Source organism: Gallinula chloropus (genome assembly GCF_964237585.1).
Source record: "Gallinula chloropus genome assembly, chromosome: Z".
NCBI classification, from domain to species: Eukaryota; Metazoa; Chordata; class Aves; order Gruiformes; family Rallidae; genus Gallinula; species Gallinula chloropus.
The window spans coordinates 57706972-57730926 of NC_140089.1; the positions used below are offsets into that span (position 1 = coordinate 57706972).

At 39.7% G+C, this 23955-nt stretch overlaps 1 protein-coding gene across 1 annotated transcript in view; it reads left to right on the forward strand.

Annotated features, from left to right (window-relative positions):
• Positions 1-10438: 10438 nt before the first annotated feature.
• The window catches only part of LOC311203729 (long-chain fatty acid transport protein 6-like), a gene marked incomplete at both ends in the record, with an annotated part of 29417 nt that continues 15900 nt past the window's right edge, over positions 10439-23955 (forward strand). Inside the window, 9 exons of the mRNA XM_084278487.1 lie at positions 10439-10916; positions 11827-12039; positions 12664-12822; positions 14145-14269; positions 16424-16618; positions 17405-17495; positions 19839-20037; positions 20386-20483; positions 22318-22448. Coding sequence (XP_084134613.1) covers positions 10439-10916; positions 11827-12039; positions 12664-12822; positions 14145-14269; positions 16424-16618; positions 17405-17495; positions 19839-20037; positions 20386-20483; positions 22318-22448 — 1689 coding nt within the window. The remainder of the gene's footprint in view (positions 10917-11826; positions 12040-12663; positions 12823-14144; positions 14270-16423; positions 16619-17404; positions 17496-19838; positions 20038-20385; positions 20484-22317; positions 22449-23955) is intronic.

The following is a 23955-nucleotide window of genomic DNA, read 5'->3' on the forward strand; positions in this document are numbered from 1 at the left end:
ACCTTTTGTAGACCCATGTTGACTAGGCCTGATCCCTTGGCCATCACACATGCGCTGCATGATAGCTCCCAAGATGACCCTCTCCATGATCTTCCCTGGGACTGAGGTCAGACTGACAGGCCTGTAGTTCCCTGGATCCTCCTTCTTGCCATTCTTATATATGGCGGTAACATCTGCCAGCCTCTATTCAAGTGGAACTTCCCCAGTCTGCCAGGATTGCTGACAGATGATGGAAAGGGGTTTGGCAAGCACATCTGCCAGCTCTCTCAGCACCCTCGGGTGAATCCCATCTGGTCCCATTGACTTGTAGGTGTCTAACTGGCCAAGTAGGTTGCTAATCATTTCCTACTTAACCATGGGAATTTTGCTATTCTTCCCCTCCCATTCTCAGCCAGTTCCTGAGGATGAGTACTCGGGGAATATCCATCTTCACTATTATAGACTGAGGCAAAGAAGGAATTAAGGACCTCAGCCTTGTCCTTATCCCTTGTCACTAATGTTCCCGCAGTATCCAATAAGGGCTGGAGATTCTTCTTGATCCTCCTCTTACTGTTAATGTACCTATAGAAAGACTTTTTATTATCTTTTACAGAACTGGCCAGTTTGAGTTCCAGTTCAGCTTTAGCCTTTCTGACTTTGTCCCTACATAATCTCATTAAATACCTATAGTCATCACAAGACACCTGCCCCTTCCTCCAAAGCTCATATTTTTCCCCTGTTTTCCCGAAGATCTTCCTGGATCTCCCTACTCAGCCAAGCTGGGTTCCTTCCTCGCTGACTCCTCTTCCAACAGACTGGGACAGCCTGTTCTTGTGCCGCCAAGATTTCCTTCTTGAGGAGCAACCAACCCTCTTGGGCTGCTCTGCCCTCAAGGGCTGCCTCCCATGGAATCTTATTGAGCAACTTCCTGAACAGACCAAAGTCAGCCCTACAGAAGTCTAAGGTGCTTGTTCTGGTGTCTCCCTTTATTACTTCTCCCAGTACTAAGAATTCTATCAACTTATGATCACTATGCCCCAGGCATCCTCCAACCTTCACATGCCCCACCAGGCCTTCTCTGTTTACAAACAACAAGTTCAGCAGGGCACCTTCCCTGGTGGGTTCATTCACCAGCTGGGTCAGGAAGTTGTCTCTCCAAACAAGTACATTTCTTGCAGTGACATGTAAATTCCAGATACATAGTATGGTATAAAAATGACACCGACAAAAAAACCCTGAACAAAATCCCAATACCTCACCCTAACACTCTCAGTCTTCCCTGCAAGCAGTGGTATGTGACTAATCAACCCTTCACACAACTGTCGCTGTAGATGGACACCGGAATGTGTATATATATAGGCATTGTTTTGGGAGTCTGGGTTCAAACATCATTTGAGGGCCTCACAAGCCCTAAAACAGCTAAAAGAACACAGGAAGTTGGGAAACTAATGTCAAGATCAATGAAATACCGCCCTCTTCTGAGTAAATCTGGTCTGGAGTTAGCTGTACCTGTAATGAAAGAGATCTGAAAAAAAAAGAATAAATGAACTGAAGATGTGTCTTAGCACCTGGATCAACCTTCTACACTGATTCTTCAGTGGGGAACCTTTGGAATTTCTGAATGGCAAATGCAAGGCCCTCCAGCAAAGAAAGAAATACAGACCTCTGTTCTGAAAAGAAAAGCAACACGGAACGCATCTGTACATTCTAGGACAACCATGCAGTGAAAAGAAAGGTAGCATGAAACGTAAGCAGCAGGTGGAGGATTAAAAGTAAACAGGAGGTGGTTCTCGTGTATTCAAGCAATAGAAATTCTTGCTGCCATGTTTTGTGCACACTGAACAGCCCTGCCAGGTAGGGGTATACGGGGAAAATGCAGGTCTTTGCAGCAGCAGAGGTGAGCTGGGAGGGGAAACCTTGGCCTGGGGAGCTGGCAGGGTTTCCTTCTTGAGGGGCATGGCCATTTCTTACACCCCTCAACGGGTCAGCCAGTAATTGTGGCCTCTGTTCCTTTCCTTTCTAGGGGGACACCGGCCGCCACCGAACCAAAGAGGGGGAGCAGTTGACCATCTGCAGCTCCTCTCAGCCCACCGCAGCCAGCACACAGCATGGCCACGGAGGTGGAACAGCGCTGTCCAATCTGCCTGGACAGCTGCGACAACGCCGCCTTCGTGATGCCATGCCTCCACCGGTTCTGTTACGGCTGCATCCTGCGGTGGGCTGGCAGCAAGCCCGAGTGCCCCCTCTGCAAGAGGAGAGTGCACTCCATCGTCCACTCGGTGCGGGCTGATGAGGATTTTGAGGAGCGTGTCATCACACCACCTGCGGCATCATCCATTGCTGGCCAGCAGGCAGGAGGAGCACCTGGCCATGCAGCTGCCCACAGAGCTCCAGCAGCACCAGGACAGCCTGTGAGGATGGTGCCTGGGGGTCCCCTGGGCGGTCTCCAGCCCAGCACCTGGGCATCTCTTTTTCACGACCATCCTGCTCTCCTCCAGCTACTTCTGCCCTGGGTGCGGCAGGAGCTGGGACAGATCTTTGGGAGGCGGCATTTGCAGGCAGAAACAGCAGAACTCCTGGTTATGTCCCTCCTCGTCCTGTTTGGGCTGGATGAAGATCTTCTGGTCCAGCTGCTGAGGGTCTTCCTCCGATCCCGCACGGTGACATTCGTACACCAGCTCATCGATGTCGCCGTGCAGCGCTGCAGCAGGGAGGCCTGTCGTCTGCTGGGCCTGGAGGACGGCCCTGCAGCTGAGGAGCTGGAGGGCAGCCCTGCATCTGGCCCTCATCCTGCAGCCTCCAGAGTGGGGTCTCATGCCCCAGGATCGGCCCCCTCCAGCAGCCTAGCTGGGGCTCGGGAAGAGGAGCGCCCCAGCACCTCAGCCGCTGCTCTTGGTGGGCATCCCACCAGTCCCCACAACACTCCCGTTCCCACCCATGGGGAGAGTGAAGCACTGGCAGAGGATCTGGGGCAGGCTGTGGCAGGTCCCTCAACATCCAGTCAGGGCAGGGACCACTCCTCTGGGGGATGGCGACGACCATCAAAGAGAAGGGCCAGTGGCTCCCAGGACTCTTCCCTGCCACCCAAGAGGCCACCCCGCCGCAGGAATAGAAAACAGAAAATTAGATTAGCTATTCTATATTCCCTGTTCTATATTCTAATTGTTTTTTACTTTTGTAAATAAATAGCTTGCTCTGTACCATTTCCATGTTTGCCAGCAGTGCACAGACCTCCCCGTATTCATGTCATCTTACGTCCTTCTTCCAGCACTCAGGCAGCCAGGGACATACTGTGGCCTTTTTCACTGGTCCCCGGGAGCTGACAGCAACCGAGCTGCGCCAGCAGCCGGGGCACGCACCCCACCACTCCTCACCCCAGCTCTGTCCACCTCCTTAGCACACCCTCTGTCCCCATGTCCCAGGGCTCTGCTCTCCTGCCAGCTTGCGCTGCCCGGTGCAGCCTTGCTAGGGCGACTCACAGCTTGGTGCTGCTCTCTGTGTCACCCCAGGGCCGTACCCTGCCAAGGGAAGAAAAGGCCCTGGAGGTCGTAGTGACCATCAAGCTGATGCTGAGACAAGCCTGTGCCCTTGCCACAAGGAACACTAACGGTGTCTTGGGCACCATCAGGAGAAGTTTCCTCAGCAGGGTGACGAGGCTGCTCCTTCGCCTTTAATTGGCACTGGTGAAGCCACACCTGGAGTATGACATCGTGTTCTGGGCTCCCCAGTGGGGTCGGAAAGGCTGCGCCAGCTGGGACTGGTTCCCCTGCTGAACAGGAAAGCTCTGAAGAGGGCATCTGAACAGGGTGTTTAAGGGCCTCAAGGTTTACTGCAGAAAGGATGGAGCTGGGATGCTCCTGGTAGACCCCCAGTGAAGGCAGGAGGGATCCTCTGGAGCAACAGCCTTGCCGAGATTACTTCCAGAAGTCCCTTCCACCCCTAACCTTTCTGTGCTTCTGTGAAAGCATTTGAGTTGTGTCAACAATCTATTCTAACAATTTCATTTTGGTTGTATAAAGTAAAAGAAGAAAGGAAGAGAAGCCACACACCTGTAAGCTCTGCTTACACTTGCTGTCCTCTGCCACGCACACCAGGATGTGTGACACCTGGGCCTTTTTGACCTAAGGAAAGGGACTGAAATCTAGCACTGCTGATAAAGACCCGTAACCATCACGCGAGAGAATAAAGGCTTTCCCTCTCTTCTGCCACTCCTGCAATTCTAATTTCAGAACTGTTAAGGATAAACACCCCACTCTATAAACTCGACCACCCTTTAAAGGAAATCATTCAATTTTCACAGAATGACAAAAGTGTGTTTGAAGACCTTAAGATACCATAGGGTACAACCCCCCTGCAAACGTATCTTAAAAATATTTACAAGTACAGAAAATGACACGCAGACTGCCCATGTGTATTTAGCAGTTCTGGTCAAAAGATATTTAGCTTTGAAATTTGTGCCCCCTCCCCGCCCCACTTTGTCAACCACCCTTCATCATCACTTAATAGAAACAAATCTACTTCAAAGTCGTGGTGCTTCCCTGACCTGTTGATCGACAGGATTTGATTATTTTACCCAGAGCTTTCAAGATACTTTACAGAGAGAAAAGCTGCTACTGATTCACTGGGCAAGAGAACCCCAAAACAGCTATGCTACCACCAGTGATACTGGGGGAAACACCAACATTCTCAGGATCTTCCCATGCATTTTTATTTCTGCTGCTGAGACCAAACCCACACTGATACTTTGCTCACCAAATATTCAAGCACAAAGTGGTGTATGAACAGGAGATGCTGACCAAGGTCTAAGGTGAGAGAAAAGCAAAAATGAGGAGAGGGTTTCTCAAAAGGCTGGGACATGAGGAAAGTGACAAGTGGAAGAGGAAGATTGTGGCAGTGTTCTCAGCTGACTTCTTCAAGGAAATGTTGTGCACAAAAAGCACAGCTGGCAAACAGAAGTAGCAAAGCTCTGCCAAAATCCACAGGCAGAATGTGATGCTTCCTTTAAAGCAACCTTTTTAATGAATTATTTACCTTAGAATAATAGCAGCAAGATTACCCATCTCCACTTTGAGTTTCAGAAATATCTTAATAACATATCATGTCTGGTGTAATGAGCTCATATGGATGCTTTTGTTGCACACTAAATTTATGGTTTTGGTATAAAATTCCAGAATTAAAAGTTCACTATATAGACACACTCAGATAGACAGAGCCAGACATATGCAGACAGAGACACACAGACGCTGATAGATGTACAGACAGATGGACAGGCAGAGAGACACACACACTCTCACACTTCCTCACAAGGTTTTTTCCTTCTTGGCAGTGGGGGTGACAGGATTGCATTCCTCACACTCTTCCCCTGCTCCAGCGTGGGCTCCAACACACAGTCCCCTACAAACGTCTCCAATGTGAGTCACAGAATCACAGAATTGTGGGGGCTGGAAGGGACCTCGAGAAATCATTGGGTCCAACCCCCCTTCCAGAGCAGGAGTCCTTTCTGTCAGGTCTTCAGGTCTTCACCAACTGCCCCAGCATGGATTCCATCCATGGGGTGCAATCTCTCATGCCCACACTGCTCCATCATGGTTACCAACAAGAGTCACAGATGTCCCCAGCAAACCTGGTCTGGTGTTTGCCTCTCTCTGAACATGCTGGAGGTCCTGCCAGGAGCTTGCTTCAATGTGGGTCTCAGCATCTTCCCTATGTCTCTGCCTTCTTCAGCATGGGGTCTGTCCATGGGCTGCGGTGGGATCTCTGCTCCCTATAATCTTCCATGGGCTGCAGTGGAACAACCTGCTTCACCATGGTCTTCTCCACAGGCCGCAGGGGAATCACTCTTTTGGCACCCAGACCACTTCCTCCCTGCTCCTTCTTCACTGACCTTGGTGTCTTCAAAGATTCTTACATCTTCGCACTCCCTTCCCTGGTGACAAAAAGCAGGTAATTGTGGGGGATTTTCCTCTTCCATATGCTTCCTAGAGGTGCTAGGACCATCTCTGATTGCCTCAGGCTTGGTCAGCATCAAGACCATCCTTCAGTCTGTCTGGTATTTACTCTGTTGTGCCTAGGGGAAGCTTCTAGAATTTCCTTATGGAAGCTGCCCATGGCAGACCGTCTCCAGCACCAAAACATTGCCACACAAACACATGACATTGCACCCCTTTGGCCTGTGAATCACATATTTAAGAATTACCATTAAGATTCATATTCCAACAGAAATTCCCCACAATTATTAATCTCGCCGAGGATTTTCAGTCTGCTTTACCCATTACCTCTTCCAATTGCTGTCCTTATATCAAATTCCCCAAGCCATGCACTGGGTGTCAAAAAGTTGGAATCCTTAGTCTTTTAACCTGCTTTTATTGAGTTCTGTAAGTATTTTAACTGTGCAACATCTCTCTCAGCTGGAGTTATTAAAAAGATAAAGTCAAATGAAGTTAACACCAAATATGTAGGTTCTCTCCCTAGTCCTTTGAAAAGGCTCTCTACAACTTGGAAAAAAAAATAGTGCCGCCTTCCAGAATCTGGGAACAGGTACCACAGAAATTCTTTACTTTGTGCACTTTACATCACTACATCTGTGTTGAAATAAGACTTTGATCCCATCGATGCAGATCCATTGTGGGTATATGCATGTGTCGAGGTTTGGCCCTGGTCCACAATCTATTTGCATTGTTACCCAACAGCACACAGACCTTCCCATATTAATGTAATCTTACGTACTTCTTCCACCAGTCAGGCAGCCAGTGACATACTGTGACCTTTCTCAGCATTCACATTTGATCAGAAGGACATCCTGTGTGGTTTGTATGACTAACTTTAGAAAATGTGTTCATCAGAGAACACTTTTCAACCTAATAAGGCTTTTGTGCCTATTCCAGGGAATGTGGGGAAAATGGTACAGAAATGATTGCCCTGTACTAAATGTATTCTGTTCAGGAATATAGAGAAACATCAGTAAGCTGCTACGATCTCACTGAAATGGTCATTCCAGCAGATTAGTTCTTTCCTTTGGTTCAACTGTCTGTCTCGCTGCTTATGGACATTTTAAGCATAGAAACTAGCAGAGTATAATGGATTTCTTTATCTTTTAACAATTAACTCTCAATACACACAGCAAACACATTTTGTTCCAAGATGCGATGTCCAATCCCCGTTCAGTCACATGATTGACGAGAGCTGCATAGCTGAGGAACTACAGAAGAGGAGAGCTGGGACACCCAGGAGACACAAAGGAGGAGGCTTTAGGTGTATGGCTAAGCCTGCTGTCACTAAGGGTGCAGAGCTTCAAGAGAACTTCTGCTTGGCTGAAATGAACATACACAGATGACCCATGGAGCCTGCCTGTGAGTAATACACAGAGGCAGAAAGGATCTAACTGAACACAGGACGCAACATAAAATCAGGAAGTTGGTAAGAAGAAAATTATTTACTTATCATTCAGATGCTGGGCAAAGAGCTGGCTGTAAATTTTGCTAAATTATAATGTTTGCATTTCTTTCATAGGTAATTTCTAATTATTTTCATAAAGCAGTGTCCACTTTATGAATCTGAAGTGTTTGTGTTACACTTGTCTGAAGTTGTCATCTTTGTCTCTCTGCCTCAATCAGATAAACAGCTTAATGTTATTCTATTAATTAAACAGTACAGTGATCTTCAAAACTGAACTTTTGCTGCCAGTTGATAAGATTACTTTTAGCAAAGGTAGCATCTTGTTTTATTGAAAAAGTTGACAGATTTCTTGGAAAACAGAATATTCAATTCTTATTGAGCATTTGGGCTCACTGTGTATGGAAATTTTCCTTTCTGTCATTATTCATGTGGTTGCCTAAACACTGAAAAATAGTTACCTGTGCATTTCAATACTGTTGACTACTTTCTTAGCCATGTGTGTTTTACTTCAAGCTCAAGCTCTAAATACCCAAAGATACTTCAGAATCTCACTTTTCATTAAAAAGCTACGTTTTCAATCCTAGTGACTGCAGAGAAAAAGCCAAAAAGAATCAGAAGAACAAAGCAGAGAGAGTAAGTAAACAAAACTCCAAGTTTCTCCACTTTGTAACTCTATAGCTCAAAAAATCCCTGAGAAACTAAAACCTATGAGTTTGGTGACCATTTTTCTCTGATTAAACTGCAATTTTGTATTCCCAAATTTCAAAGCAGAGGCTACGTAGCAATTGTTCAAAACATTCAGACTATTAAAAAGCTATTAAAAGGCTATTTCTGTCTTGAAAATACACTTTTTCCACTGCAAAAAAATTGAGCAACTGGATGGATCACTATGTAAAGTTTGTATGGGACATATTTAGTCCTGCATGCATTTCTAGGGTCATTGCCATATTAACTACTTCAAGGCAATTGCATAAAGGCTATGTACTTCAGACAGCTTTGACATGAACTCAGCATCAGGGCTGTTTACATTCTCCTGGGATTGGAGAATATTTTTGGATAACCTTACCTGCTTCCTACATTCTTTCTCCAGTACATCCCAGAGCTACTCTGCATGTACCTGTGAAGCTGTGGATGTGTAGTAGCTCTGTGTCTGATGTGGCAGCTCTGTTGTTCAGTTTTCCTTTTCTCTGAAAGAATAACCCCAGATTAGAGCCAGTCAGAGAGAAAGGGATTTCAAACTGAGAAGAGCCATCAGTCAGTTTTCATTCAAGTAATGCTTTTGGGATAGAATGACTTGGCAGTTACACAAATAAAGACTTCAGAACTGAAATACCAGATTGCCCATTAATTAAAACAAAGCTGAAGGAATTACTCAGTTATTTCAAGTAAAATAGCCTTTCCAAGACTTCAGGGAAAATACCCCAGAGCATACTGACTTAACAGGATAAAATTTATTTCTTGACTATGCAGAGATACAAATTTCAATACTTATGCAACAAAATTTTCTTTCATTTCCTTTGTTTAACATATTTAATTTTGCTGCCCCAGGCATGTCATTTCGCTCAAACAGTTCTAAAACAAGGGATCGGTGGGCCTTTCCTTGCACATTCAAGTGTGAAAAGGGTGAACCTAACATGATCCTGAAACAACTCTAAAGACCAAAAGTGTTCCCTGTAGCCTGCTTTAGTCTGTTTTATTCTACTAGGAGCATTCTCTTACACACCATGGCTATATTTGGCCATAGCAGTAACACAAGAATGCTACAGCCAGCCTATTATGTATTGAGTTTACAGAGCTGAGCCTAGTCTTACGTGATTACCCTTGAATGTGCATGGAAAGGCCTGCCAATCCCTCGGTTTTAACTGCAATTGATGTCATTATGCTTACTTTTTTTAGGCTGTTTTTTTTTACTCATACAGCATTATGTATATTTTATGGTACACATAAGCTACTGCTTGCTGAAAAATATCCGCAAGTTAGTATATTCACTGAGTATTATTGAAAATGGGAACAAGCTTGATAAACATTTTGAATACCAAAAGCACAGGTTGTTGGTAAAATATTTCTCAACTGCACAGTGAAGGCCACACCATTTAGAAAAACCTCTCAGACTGCTGGAGTGTTCCTGAATCCTAGATTGTCACATAAAATATTTTAAATGTTTGCAGTAATCATGGCTGAAACTTTAAACAGGAAACTGGTCAACGTATTGTGTTGCAGAGATTTTGTGTCATCTTCACAAGTCCTTCTCTGACAATTTGAACACATGGCAATTAATGGTTGCCTGTTATGCTATAAAGGCTTTTTTTTCCGAATCTCAGTATGTCCATCTATAGGATTTTGTTTGAGACTTCAGAGTAGTACTGTAAAATAACGTTTTTTTTTTTTAAATAATGAAAATAATACAAATAATCTAATGTTATTAGTCATTATTTGTTGCAAGTACCAGAAAATCCTAGAGTGAAAAGTGGCTAAGTCAGAAAGTGCAGAAGGTTCACGGTATATTGCTTCAAATTTGTGAGTGTTGATCAGACTGTTCAAACCTGTGAAGGATTGATTATATGTTTGTCTCAAATTCTATTGAACAAAAACAACCAACCAACAAACAACTCAGGCAGCGAAAGAGAACATATTTGCTCTTACAGATGCATGATACTTAACATACTTTCATGATATACATGTCATACTATATGATTTAACTGTTTGCTTCCACCTTTATATATTCCTTTATTTTTACTTTGAATACTTTTAAAATTCCTCCATTTCCATCTTGGGTTTAGTTATCAATGTCTTTTTCACTCTGTTGTCATCCTGGCCACATTCTTTACTCTGAATGAACTCCTTTGTCTTTATCTTTGCTCTCTTTTTCTTTTTGATACTATTTTGAAACTTTATATTGTAGTGAACTGTGATATGGTATTTTTAAAAGTTCTCAAAATAATTAGTGAAACTGTAATTAGCTTGTTATCTTTGTCTTTGGCTTAACTTGTTATTAATTATATTAATTTATTGTATTTTAAATTATATATATGAAATAGATAATCTATTATTTTCTCCCCCAAGCATGCTATGTGCGTGGCTTTTCACAGCTGCTGGAGGAATAGTCGTGCTGTGTGTATCTCTGAAGATCTTTTTCCCATATTTCTGGGAAGATCTGATTTACTTCTTGAGGCGGAAGAGGTTAAAAGCAATGGTAAAGAAATGGACAAGCAATGGCATTCTCTCCATCATTGATCTTTTCATGCACAGAGTGGGAAAGATTCCCCACAAGCCATTCATCATCTATGAAGGGCAGGTGCACACCTATCAGGATGTGGACAGGAGGAGTAACAGGGTAGCACAGGTCTTCCTGCACTATGGGAATCTGAAAAAAGGAGACACTGTGGCCCTGCTGATGGGGAATGGAACTGACTTCATTCATGTCTGGTTTGGACTGGCCAAGCTGGGCTGTATGGTTGCTTTTCTCAACTTCAATGTCCAGTTTAGATCACTCCTGCACTGCATTAATACATGTGCAGCAAAAGCACTGGTGATAGGAGAAGGTAAGTTCTGTATTGTGTTTTACATTATGCTTTTTATCCAACAGAGAAAATTAGAGCCATTCAAAGCCGCAAGCACTTCATATATACATACACATATGCTGGCTAAAATAAGAGGGGAAAGAGACAGTCCTGTTCAACTTTCAGGAGTATCAGTGCTAAAAATACAGGAATTAGTATAATAAAAGGCTTAAATCTGACACTTTCCAAGTATTGGACAATGTACCGGCAGAAAAAGTTGTATACTAAAAAGCCTAGGGAGATACCTTAGCATCATTTCATCTCATTTCTATCTATTGGATTATGTAGATGCACTGAATACAGGAAGACTCAGATCGCCTTTGCTAGTGGTGACTTCCTTTAGCTCAGAATTTTCACATGCACAGTTAGGGCTACTTTCTAACTCCTTTAAATGCTGGTCCCAAGGTAGCACTGCTTGGAACAAGGAGTACAGAATGTTGAGCTGTAATTTTGGCCCCTTACTGGCACATTATGTAATACTGGGCAATTTATTTAACCTTTTTACATCTCTTTTTCCACCTTTAGTACAAGTTGGTAGTACATCCAGAATTCCATGTGAACCCATAAGGGCTCATTAGCTGGTATATGCTCCAAACTTTAAAACAAAGGTTATAACATAATGATTAAATTAAATCCTGTATATTAGTATCACTGGGTAAGATCAGGTAGGGATTTTTACCTGTTACAATAAAAGCCATGTGAGATGTCAAGGGAAATTAAATAACATTACTTTTGTTTTTCATTGTCCTTGTCCAACGGGTGGGTTAGTCCTGCTGAGGGCTGTGGTAGGTTCTCTGATGCAGTGGTAAGGTATATAATTCAAAGAGAGGCAATCAGGTCTCTAGTTGTAATTATTTTCATAATAAGTATATATATATATATTACTTTGCAGATTGTTTGGGATTACTAGAGAAAGAATTTCTTTTTTGTCTCTTGGACAACAATGTCTCTGTCTGGCTGATGAGCACCAGTTCTCCTTTCCAGCATGTTCACACAATAGCGGACAAACTAGACAAGGTGCCAGACCACCCTGTTCCATCTCACCTCAGCGCTGTCACAAATACAAGAAACACAGCTATGTATATCTTCACATCAGGAAGTACAGGTGAGGGTGGATGCTAACAAAGCACAACTGCAGCTTTCTAAAAATCGAGGTCGTATACATTTAGCAACAAGTCCAGCACATAAGAAGAACTTGAATTTTTAAGTCAAGATAGGGAGGAATTTAGTTAAATGCATAGTCCATTTTAAGCTTTTTTTTGCCTTGGCATTATAAGGGTGTAATTCCAGTTAGACAATTTTTGCGTACGTATTCCATGGCTGAACTTTATTTCTTCAATATAAGCAAATAAAATCAGTCTGTAACAACTGCTCAGATTTCATAGTGACAGAATTTCAGAGGTCTATACCACAAAGAAATGTGGTCACCAGAACTGCTTGGGCCTTGGAAGAAAACCTTTCCTCTGAGACTGGACAGAATAATGAAGTTTCACCTTACTGCTCTCAGAAGGAAGGGGGAATCCTTTCTCTAGTCAAGAAGCAAAAGGACTGAAGCAACAGAGATATTAAGGAAATATACTCATGGTGTAAACACTGGTGTAAACAGGACAGACCAAGGCCTGGAAGAAAAGACTCTTCTCTCCGTACATTCCAAACATAATTATGTCTGCCGGAAATTTATTAGTGCAAGCAGTGCATTTCTAATTATTTGCTCTTCTCCCCTTGACAGGCTTCCCAAAAGCTGCTATCATCACTCATCTAAGAGCTCTAACCTCCTGCTTACTATTTACTCAGTGTGGTGCAGTTTCTCGGGATATTATGTACCTGACTCTTCCTCTGTACCACATCAGTGCTTCTATTCTTGGAATCAGTGGATGCATTGAATTAGGTAAAATTTAACTTCTAGGGAAGTTTCATTAACTTGAGAATGCTGTAAAATTTTGTTATTTGGTGAGTAATTCTGTTTGGTGAGTAACTCAAATATTCTTTCTACCAACAGATTTTCATACTTTTCTCATTTTTATCAACTTGTCTAGTCTGATGGCAATACCTAGGATATATGTATAGGGTCTGAAGTTAAGAAGAGACACAAATTGTTGCACAGATCCAGCGTAACATGAGTTGAGGCCTGTGTATTTCTAATACAACTGCAAATGTTCTGTACATTTAACCTGAAATCATATTTGTATACTACACTAGAAGTCTAAAAAGTGCATTCACACAGTCATCTTAGAAGTCAAGAAGGCTTGATTTTTAGGATCAGAAGGGACAAATGTCTTGTGGAAGTTTTACTAACTTCCAGAATAAGGTCAACTAAACATATTTTGGAGTTTTTCCAGTCATATATTTAGGTAACACTTAAAGAATTAGATTCATGGTATTAAAGTGAAGGAAAGGAAGAACAATGGGGCCTCCCCTTTTGATTCTAATAATGGGAGTTTATTTATAGAGGACTAGAAACCAGGCATTTTTTCAGATATGTTCTCTCTTTCTGTCCTTAGAATTGTGCCCAGATGATGTTTTTTAAATGGTATGTATATATCTGGACTGCTTAAAACCATATTCCAATGCTTTGTTTCTTGAGAATAGCATTGGGTAGGCATGCTGGGCTTCTGCAACTGATAAAAAGTCTGCTGCTGCCTGACAGCACAAAACACAAAAGGGATGGGAAAAATCAGTGTATAAAAAGGTTTGAAGCTACGATTTGACTTGGAAAAGAAAAAATAGGGTAAAAGTTGTCTAACTTGGACGGTTCAGATGGGGACTCTGGGATTTGAATGACAATACTTTGAATTGAGTGAGACTGAAGAGGTCTGACAGGGCTTCCAGTCTTGGATGAGATCATGCCTGGGTCCTACTATCTCACCCATTCCAAGCATTTTTCAGAATTACACAAGTCACCATCTTGACTGAAACAAAATGGTTAGGCTTTCACCCACTCCTAACAACTGGAGATGACTAAAAGGTTTGTTTCTTCTGCTTCTAATGCTGTAAGTTTTCAGTTGCTACTCAGAAAAAGAAGGAAGGCTCCATTGTTCTGCTTACATTAAACAGAAAGATCTTTCTGGAAACATCTTATAATTTATTTAAATAGCTGAATTTATCAGTAGTTGAATGAAAAGAATGACAACTTTTTTAACAATAGTGGTAGAATATAAGATAGTTTTTAATTGTGTATTTTGAATTTTCTTGTCTGTTTTCATCACCAAGGAGCAACTTGTGTTTTGAAGAAGAAATTTTCAGCAAGTCAGTTTTGGAATGACTGTAGAAAATATAATGTTACAATGTTTTTGTACATAGGAGAAATCTGCCGCTACCTCTGTAACCAACCTGGTGTAAGTTCTTATTTGAAAAATTAGTTTTATTTTATAGCAAATCTGTATTTTATAAGGCATATAAGTTTACCCATCTCTCAGTGGCATAATACTTTTAATATTTGACAATTTTTTTTTTCAGTGCACATACAATGTAGGTTTTGTGTTAATTGTAGTTCTACAATAGCAATCAATTTATATCAGAAAATATAGTGGTTACACAGAAGCAAGCCTGGCAGCGTGGGACAGTTATGCCCAGACACTAACAAAAATTCCTCTGCAAAGCCAGGCTGGTTAGCTTTTCATCTGAGTGATAGGCAAGTAGCAGGTCAGTAAGGAAAAACTACAAGAGTAATAGCTTTATTGAATCCCATCATCAAATGACAGCATGAACCAGATTAAGTGGTTAAACACTTCCACTGCACTGTTCCAAAGCAGTTACTTGCTACTCTATTCAGTATTTAATGTCTGATAATTTGTTTTTTATGGCCTTCAATCCACTGAATTAGTTTTGCTTGTTTGTATTTTTTTCTGAAGAGGATTTCCAGAGACAACTTACCTATATAAAGACAAAGAACTAAACAGTGTGGTACAAAATCTTGGTCACCCCTGGGATAACAGTCCTGAAGAACATGTGAGCTAAATCATGATCAGATTTAGGACAAAAGTAAGTTGTCACTAAACAGAGCAGCAGCAGAAAAGAAAGTCTGAAAGCACTGATAATACTGCAACATTTGTTTCTCAGTGATGGTGGGAAAGATTGGTTAACTTTCTTAATTTTATACTAGGGAGTTAGAAGTTATGGAAGGGAGTTAACAAGATGTACTTCTACCTACCACAGGGTTCAGATGACCTCCAACTGCATTGGTCAGACTGGTGCAAGAACTAGCAACAAGGGAATGTCTGAGAGTATCCACCAGCTGGTTTGGACAGACTTATTATTGTGTGATCTGGATGTAGCAGAGAGATCATAGACAAAAAGTTACTAGAGGGAACAAGCCATAAAATCTGTTGGGTAGAACTCAAGTATGTACAAACATTGTGCCAATAGTCCATGGTTCAAAAAAGCAAAGGAATAATTAGCTAGGGCAAACTAGGATAAAAGTCTCTCCTGCTCGAAGAGGCATAGAAAACTTTCTTTACTTGGCTCAGTTACAAGAATTTAGTAGAGAACATGCTGATATTTAACTGGCAACTGGTAAGAAGAGGAAGAAACAGAAAGATGGCCTAGTTGAATTAAAGAAGTTGAGGATGATAGCAGAAGTGGATAAGCGTAAATGCACTGCACTGTCACAATTAACTATCCTACTGAAGTATAATACATACAACTTCTAATGTAGCACATAGGTTCTTCCACTGGCTTCCAAGTGAAACCAGCTACACTTCACTCCCAGATTCCTTGTGCTGTGGCATGCCACAACACAGAAGTCCTGATGCAGCCCAAGAGTAGGGCTACCTTGGTGAGGGACCTGTTGACTATGCTCAAGGTCATATCCAGCATGCCTGTCTTTACCTGCTTTCACAGAACATGCCAGGTCTCACTGAAATTGAGCAGGAAAATGGATTTAGGAACTAGGACTGGATTTCTTCATGCAGACAAAGACTCTAGGCACCATCCTCTAACTAATTATGTCTTGAGGATTCTTGTTCAGCATCCATGTACCAGTGCTACTTTTTCAGGTTCCTTAGGTAGCACAGTAGTTGGGTAAAATTTGCTAGCAAATATCATTACATGTTGAACTCACCAGAGCACATCACAAAGTGTTTCCTAGGATACAACTTTACATATGCAATAAAATTGCTTTTTTTTGGTTCAGAAAGGAATTTCCATTCTATGGGAAATGGTGTTTAGTAAAAAAATGTTTATTTACACTTTAAAAATGAAATAAATATTTTTAACTTTGTAATTTATTTCTCACCTATAGTATTTGTACATACATAATACAGAGAACTACAATGGAAATAAAATTACCTTACAAAAATCTTTCAACCTCAGGCCAAAATTCTGGTGATTTTCTGTTTGATTTTTACAAAGCAAATATACTTCTGTGAAGGATTTTAGTCAAAGTGTCAATTTCTATAAGAAAACTGTTTTATTAGAAAATTCTATGTCAATTCTGTGTATTTAGACCCACTTTTCTGAACTGTGGAACATTTCTTTTTGGCTGTTCACAGAAAGAAGAGGACAGGGTTCACAAAGTACGCATGGCTGTAGGAAATGGTATCAGACCTGATGTCTGGAAAGAATTTCTGATGAGGTTTGGCCCAGTTAAAATATTTGAATTCTATGGATCCACAGAAGGAAATCTTGGTTTCTTAAACTATACTAACAAAATAGGAGCTGTGGGCCGTTCTGGCATCTTCTCAAAGGTAAATGTAATCAAATTAACCGAACAATTAACCAGTCAACCCAAAAAATTTTTAAAACATTAAAAATAAAGGCAGAAATTACAAAGAGCAGAAAAGTGTACAAGGAAGAGCCTGCTGACAGCACTCCAGATGTTAGAAAATGTGGTGGTTTGTGGATTTAGAAACCTCATTCTTGACTCTATTCCCTCTACATATATTGTGAAGGTAGAATAAATATACAGAACCAGTCTGCAGAAGCTGAAACTACTGCTTCACATATCTAAATTTTTGCTCAGAATATAAAAAAAGAAGTGACTCTACAGAAGTGCCTATCTACAGGAGTGATAAATTATTTGATTTTTGTTGAAGTTTACTCATCATTCTGAGAACATGCAGACACTAAGAGATAAGGCAGAAATTAGTTTTGATTTGACTTTTTGGTATGAAACCATAGATACAGGTTGATTTAGATTTTTTGTCAAAGAATCTTCTTGATTTGCATTCCAGCAGTGTTAAATCTCTACTTAAAAGTATGTTTGTTTTAAAGCAAAATTACTGTTTACCATTCTCTAAAACAATGGGGGTTTTTTCATCGATAAAGGAGATGAATATTTCATCTGTATACATGTACTTACTGCTGCTTACCATGGAATGAACACTTTCTGACAATTCTCAGAATGCTGTCAGTGTATTCAAATCTTACAGTGTCAACAGGATACTATCCATTAATTCAAAACAATTTTATTAGAATAACTCGAAAGTAAGGCAGTGAGGTTTTTAAGTATGCATATGCACTTTTTTATTCAGTTTCTACATGCTTTTGAGTTGTTGAAATATGATGTCTGGAAAGAAGAACTTATGAAGGATGAAAATGGAAGGTATAAGAAAGCACCTGTAGGTAAGGAAAAATACTAATTATCTATGAACTAACAGATATGTCTATTTACATGGTGATATTTTGGGGCGCAGATTAACTCTGTTCTGTGAGCAACAGGTTCTTGACATACACTTAGAATTTGAAAATGACACAATAAAAATATATTACCAACAGATCCACATAGAGATCTACAGCTAATACACCAAATAACATATCAAATTATGGATAATATGCTGAAATATTCAAAAATACAGTAAGAACATAATTGATATTCTAGGCTCACAATGTTTTTATTTTTACCTGAACAAACTTGTTCATATACCTCAACAAATCAGATTTCTTTGGGTTGCTTTTTTCCCCAAATAAAGTGCACACACTAATTCCTAGATATGCTGTGTTCTGAGACCAGATGCTCACAGATGCTTTCCAATTTCCAAATTTAACGTTCTCAGCAGTACCATTTCAAAATCTGGAATTTTTTTTTTTTTTTAGTGACCCAAACAGATGTAACTATTTACTACCTAGAGCTGCATGGAATCTCCAAACTCCTACATACACTGGAATACTCCTATTCACAGAGCTCAAGTTCACAGGCTGAAAACAGGACAGCCTCACAGCTGAGAATTTCTTTAAGAATCAAACCAATAACTGACTCTCATAGAAGATATACCACTGCATTTTACTAGAATGACATTAAAGATCCATGGCTGTGTACACACACACACGAATCCATGTGTATCAAGAGTTCTAGGAAAAAGGTCTTTAACATCACTAAGGGTGGAGAAGCCTTGCAGAGACCTGGGCAGATCAGAGAGCTGGGGAATCACCAAACGCTAACTATTGGAGAGTGTCCAGAGGCCCTGTGTGGAGCCATAAGTTGGACTTGATCATGCTTGTGGGTCCCTTCCCACTCAGGATATTCTGTGATTCTATGATCACTAATTTAATATGTAGATTTAACTATAATTGATGCAAAATTCCTGAAGTCAAAAAAGAGGCTTGTACAGATGACCTATGTGATAATATTTGTCACGCTAATGTCAGATCTCAGTGACACGTAGTTGTACTTGTCATCAAAGCAGTAATTATTATAATTTCTAATAGTAAATTATATTCTGGTAGTAGTACAGGGAACCAAGGTACCAAGTATTTAGTTCTGATAATATATTATTGTCTGGTAATACCTAAATGAATAAAAAGCATGATTATTTTTTCTCTGGAAAGGAGCTTGCTTCCTTACTGCACTTACATCACAAACTTGATAAAAATGTGTGGTGTCTCAGTGAAACTGATAAAATGCCCGGTTTTGTGGCATAACTAGAAAAAAAAATTCAGGTTCTTACACACATTTTTTTAGATAACTCTGAAATCATCCCTTTTTATAATGGGAGACAGTTATGACGGTGAATTTCCAATAGAGTGAATAGATGAATAGAGATTCATCCTGTAGAATCAACTAGGACTTAAGACAACTCTTTTTTCAAATTCAACTTTTTTTTTTTTTTGGTTGGGGTTTTTTTTAGAATTATTTTTGTTATGAAGCGTGCATCCTATTTGCAGCAATGCCAGCTCCTCTTCTAAATGGTACTATGAGCTTTCATACCACTTCCCATATTTAGACTTCAAAACGAGAAAGGGGATTTAATACAAGATGAAGGTACACAATTATGAAGAAAACCGTTCAAAAACATCTCCTTTCATCTGCTGAAGGAGAAACACTAAAAAGCTTTAGACAATGTAAATGTAAGTTAACCTCAGGCTGAGAAATAACCCAGTACCTAGATTCGAATAAGAAAAAAACATTAAAAGGGTATTCTGAGCCAATTCCAGTGAAGTCAATGGAAGTTTTGCCCTTGATATAAATGGGACTTAATACAGTTAGCAACACAGAGCAATGCCCAGCAGGGATATGCCGCAGACCCCAGGGACTACTTGAAGTTTGGAGACCCAGCCATACTACGGTTTACAATGGGCGTTTCCACACCAGCACGGTGCTGATAGCAGTGGCAGTGCAGTCCTCCAGAAAAACATAAAGCATGAAAGGTTAAGCACTGTTTTGCCCCTGTGTGTATTGTTTGGCTACAGCACCCTTTTCAAATGACAGAACAGTCATCCTTCTATTTGGCAAATGCTTTTTCAGGTTAAACAATGTACACTGTACTCCAAAAAGCTATTTCTTAAGTCTAGCTTTTCATAAGAAAAGGAAACAAAATTACGTTCCCTCTTCCACTCGCCTACTTCTGCTGTTCAGGAAATAGTTATGGAACAGCAGTGGCTTTCCAAAAAGATTTTTAATATTAGACTTTATGCTCTTAATATCTCACTGTGAATGTATATTTTGCATCCCCTTTTTATGGCCTGCAGGTAAGCCTGGTCTTCTAGTTGTCCAAGTTACTCAGGATGCCCCATTTTCTGGATATGCTGGAAATAATGAAGCCTCGGAGAAGAAGCTACTGCGTAATGTGTTTGTGGAAGGAGATGTGTATTTCAACACAGGAGACCTCCTAGTGATGGATGAGGATGGCTTCCTCTACTTCACTGACCGGGTGGGAGACACTTTTAGGTATAGTAAAGAGTTAACAGTAAATCCCGTGAACTTGGAAGAAATGATACAAATGCAGAACTGGATGACACGGGTCAGACTTAACTTGATGAATGTAAATTTTGTGTTAACAGAAACAGTAACAATCACATTCAAAGTCTACCAAAGTGCACCCCCACACAGGAGAATTGTTCAAATTTGAGCCACTATTTCTTTTGTTTGTGGGTCTCAAATGAGATGGCACTAAATCAGAGAATGGAATGCTCCATCTCTCTATTTTTAAATCCATATTTAAAAATATTCTATAGCTATGTACAGAATATTTTTAAACTAATATCTAAGTTATTTTAAAAACAATCTTTTCAACAGGTGGAAAGGAGAAAATGTTGCCACTGTAGAAGTTGCAGAGATCATTGGTATGATGGATTTTGTCCAAGAAGCTAATGTTTATGGTGTAAGCATAAAAAGTAAGACATTCTCTATATTTTGACAATATAAAATGAAAATAGTACTTTCCTACTCAATTCTTTCTGTTCTTGCAACAGAACACAAACTTCTATGCAAGCAAATAAATTATGCCAATTCAGCAATTCAGGCTTTCCTACACTGCTTTCAAATTTCAGTTTCAATTAAATGCTGTATTTAATAAACATGACAAGCTGAAATTTTGGAATGAATAGTAGAAAGACCGGGATGAATTTGAACTCATAGCACAAATGTGAGAAGTACAATGTTTTATAACATATATATACACATATATACATATATATACATATATATACATATATATATATATATACACATTTATAACATATATATACAGAGGACTTACCTTAGACTGCAGGCTTTCATCTGAAAAATGGCAAAACGGAGTGCATGTTGGAGGATGACATGTCTGAAACCACCTATAATTATCTTGTTAGCACAGTCCGAGAAGATATACATTTATTCATAATTAGAAAGTTCCAAATTACATACCATGCATCACAAAAAATATATGATACATTGCTGAAAAACTATAGGCAACTAAATTACTAGATGATGTGGAAAACTGCCCAGAAGAGGCATCCATTCAGTGAACAGGTTGAGAAAGGTAACTTTGTTTTTGTGCTGAATAACTGTTCCGTGTTTCCATTGGATGAAGGCAAACAAAGTCTAGTATTAAAATAGCCACATGAAGAAGCAGATATCAAAGAAGCACTGAGAGATGGGAGACAAAATGGACTCAAATATAGAGGATATAGGCCATAATTGGCGTGGCTGATCAGCAGGTGGCTGTCAAATGCCAGTATGTTCATTTCTGAGACATGGCATCCTCAAGTGCAGACAAATAAAACTGTAACCTAACTTGGAAAGCACACCTCATTTTCATCTACAATTGGAGCTGATAAGAATTCCTTGAAGGGCTGTTGCTATTTCAGATATTGAATAGCACATTAAAACAAAACCTAAAGATTCTTGTTGTCTTAGTAAAACTTAGCATAGTCTTTCATACTTATGAATCAACTCTAGTCTCAAGCATTGCCAAAACAAACTTACTACCAGTATTATCAATTAAACAACTGCAAGTTCATCTTCATCAAAAAGGAGCAGACATAATTTATATTTCCAGTACACTGGCCATACCTTGAAGCTTCTGCTTCAATCAGGACACATTTAACCACAACAACTCATTTCTTCTAATTTAGATGCTTTCTCCATTTGGATTTTTTATCTGAGCTTGAATAAAGAGAAATCAGGAGCTGTGTTTGTTACTTTTTTTTTAAAGCGTTTTTTTTTTCTGTTTTCACATCAAAAATCCTTTTCTGTTGGTAATTTAGTAAGTGGCACTTCCCATTTTTGTTACTAATCTGGCTGTGGAATAAAGCAGAAAACATACAGCACTGCTTATAAAAAGTACAATATGCACCAGACTTTCAGTACAACACATGTCTATATCCATATTCTGCACTAGTCTTTGTAGTAATGCATTCACCTATTTATTGAAACAATAGTCACTCTGATTTCATTAGGCCTCTACCTTATCAGTGTTAAGACTGTGCAAGGTAGGAAGAAAACCTAGCAGCTGTACAGAATTCGTAATAAAAAGAAGTTGGTGACATTTGTTCAATTGAATAAAAACAGTGAAAGTAACTTTAAATCTGCCAATATAACATATTGTGTATCTTTTACTTGATGTCAAAGAAGACAGGCCAGATATTTCACAATGTCGTATTTGCTTTGAACAATACTAAAGTGTCATACAAGACTCACATACACATCTACTTATCGTAATATTTTTTTAAAAAAATTTTTTTTTAGACTATGAAGGAAGAGCAGGGATGGCAGCTATTGTGCTTAAACCCAACCAACTCTTCAATGGAAAAAGGCTTTATAGGCATGTTGTGAACTTCCTTCCAAGTTATGCCCAACCGCGCTTTGTGAGAATTGTGGTAAGACAATCCCTTACCTCCTACATGTATTTATCATCTTTCTGACCTAAAAACTAGTTTTTACCATCATGGAATGCAGAAAGTAATTCCAAACAGTTTCAAAAATTAAAGCACAAAAGTGAATATTGTCTAAGATATTATTGCTATTATTATTATGAAGTTAATCAAATATTTTTTGTGAACTAAACTTATGTCTTGCTTTAAGGATCCATTTATTCTTAAAAATCCTAGATGCAATTAACAACTTGGCAAAGTTGGATTTTCTTCTAAAGCTTTTTCTCTTTACCTAGTGTGTTCTAGCCCATGGAAAGCCAAGCAGATGCACATGGTTAATATTACCCATTACAGTGTTCTGTTATAAAAGTATGACATGATCCATTTAAAAACTTCTCATAATATAGTTGTTATTATTATTCACTCTTACGGACAAAGCATCAAAAAAAATTCTAGTTCTTTGCAACAGATAGAGACACACTTTACAATGAAGATATCATCTGAGAACTAAAGTGTACCCACATGCTTTAGAGTACAAAAAGCAGAACTTGGATACAATTATTTTTAAATGCCCACTGTAAAATCTCCTTGTGTAATCCACACAGGATAACCTTTTGTGACAGGACAGGAGAGGTCCTACATTACATCCTCTGAAAGTTTGTGGCAGGTGGTTTTCTGGTGTTAGGCCACCCTGAGAGGCATTTGGAAGTTCTGCTGCCTCCTAAATACTGAGAAATTTTCTGAAGGCACAAATTTGAGAACAAGATGGGAACAGAACAGATTGTGTGAGACTGGACAGTTTAAAAAATTGAGGAAGCTATTTTTTTCCCATTAATATGTTGTGAATATGAAAGAATGCTCAAATGCAGTTGGCGTGTCTTGTACCGCCTATGACAGTGCCGCGGGGCAGCAGTGCCCTCTGCTGGGTAAGCCTTTGGAACAGGGTGTATATATGTGGAACTCATTTTACTTGTTTGCATTTGTGTGTTCTCTGATTAAAAGGTTTTTTTTAGCTAACCGAAGGGGGATTATTATCAAAGATACTATCAGTACTAATTATACGAATATTTTAACATGTACATTCTTATTAAATGAGATAAAAAGACATATATAAAAACAAAATAAAGTTATAAACCCCATGTTGTTACTTTAAAAAAAAAACCAAAACAAACCAACAAACAACACTTGAACTCACTATTTTGTGACTGGACAGAAAAACAAAGTACGTTATGGAAAAAACAACAAAAAAAAAGCATCCTAAGAGTTAATGCTAATCAAGCATGATAGACAGAAATATGAAATTCTCACACAGAGATAAATTTAAGATAAAATGAATATTGAATTTTTTTCCGTTTATATGTAGGCTTTTTCTAACATAACTTGCAAACATATCTGACTGTTTTTTTGAAAACCAGACAGAGTTATTCTTGACCTGACTTGACTCTAGAAGAGCAGAGTCCCAGGGACAATGATACAATGAAACAGGGTACTCCAAGACATTGAGATGGCAGGT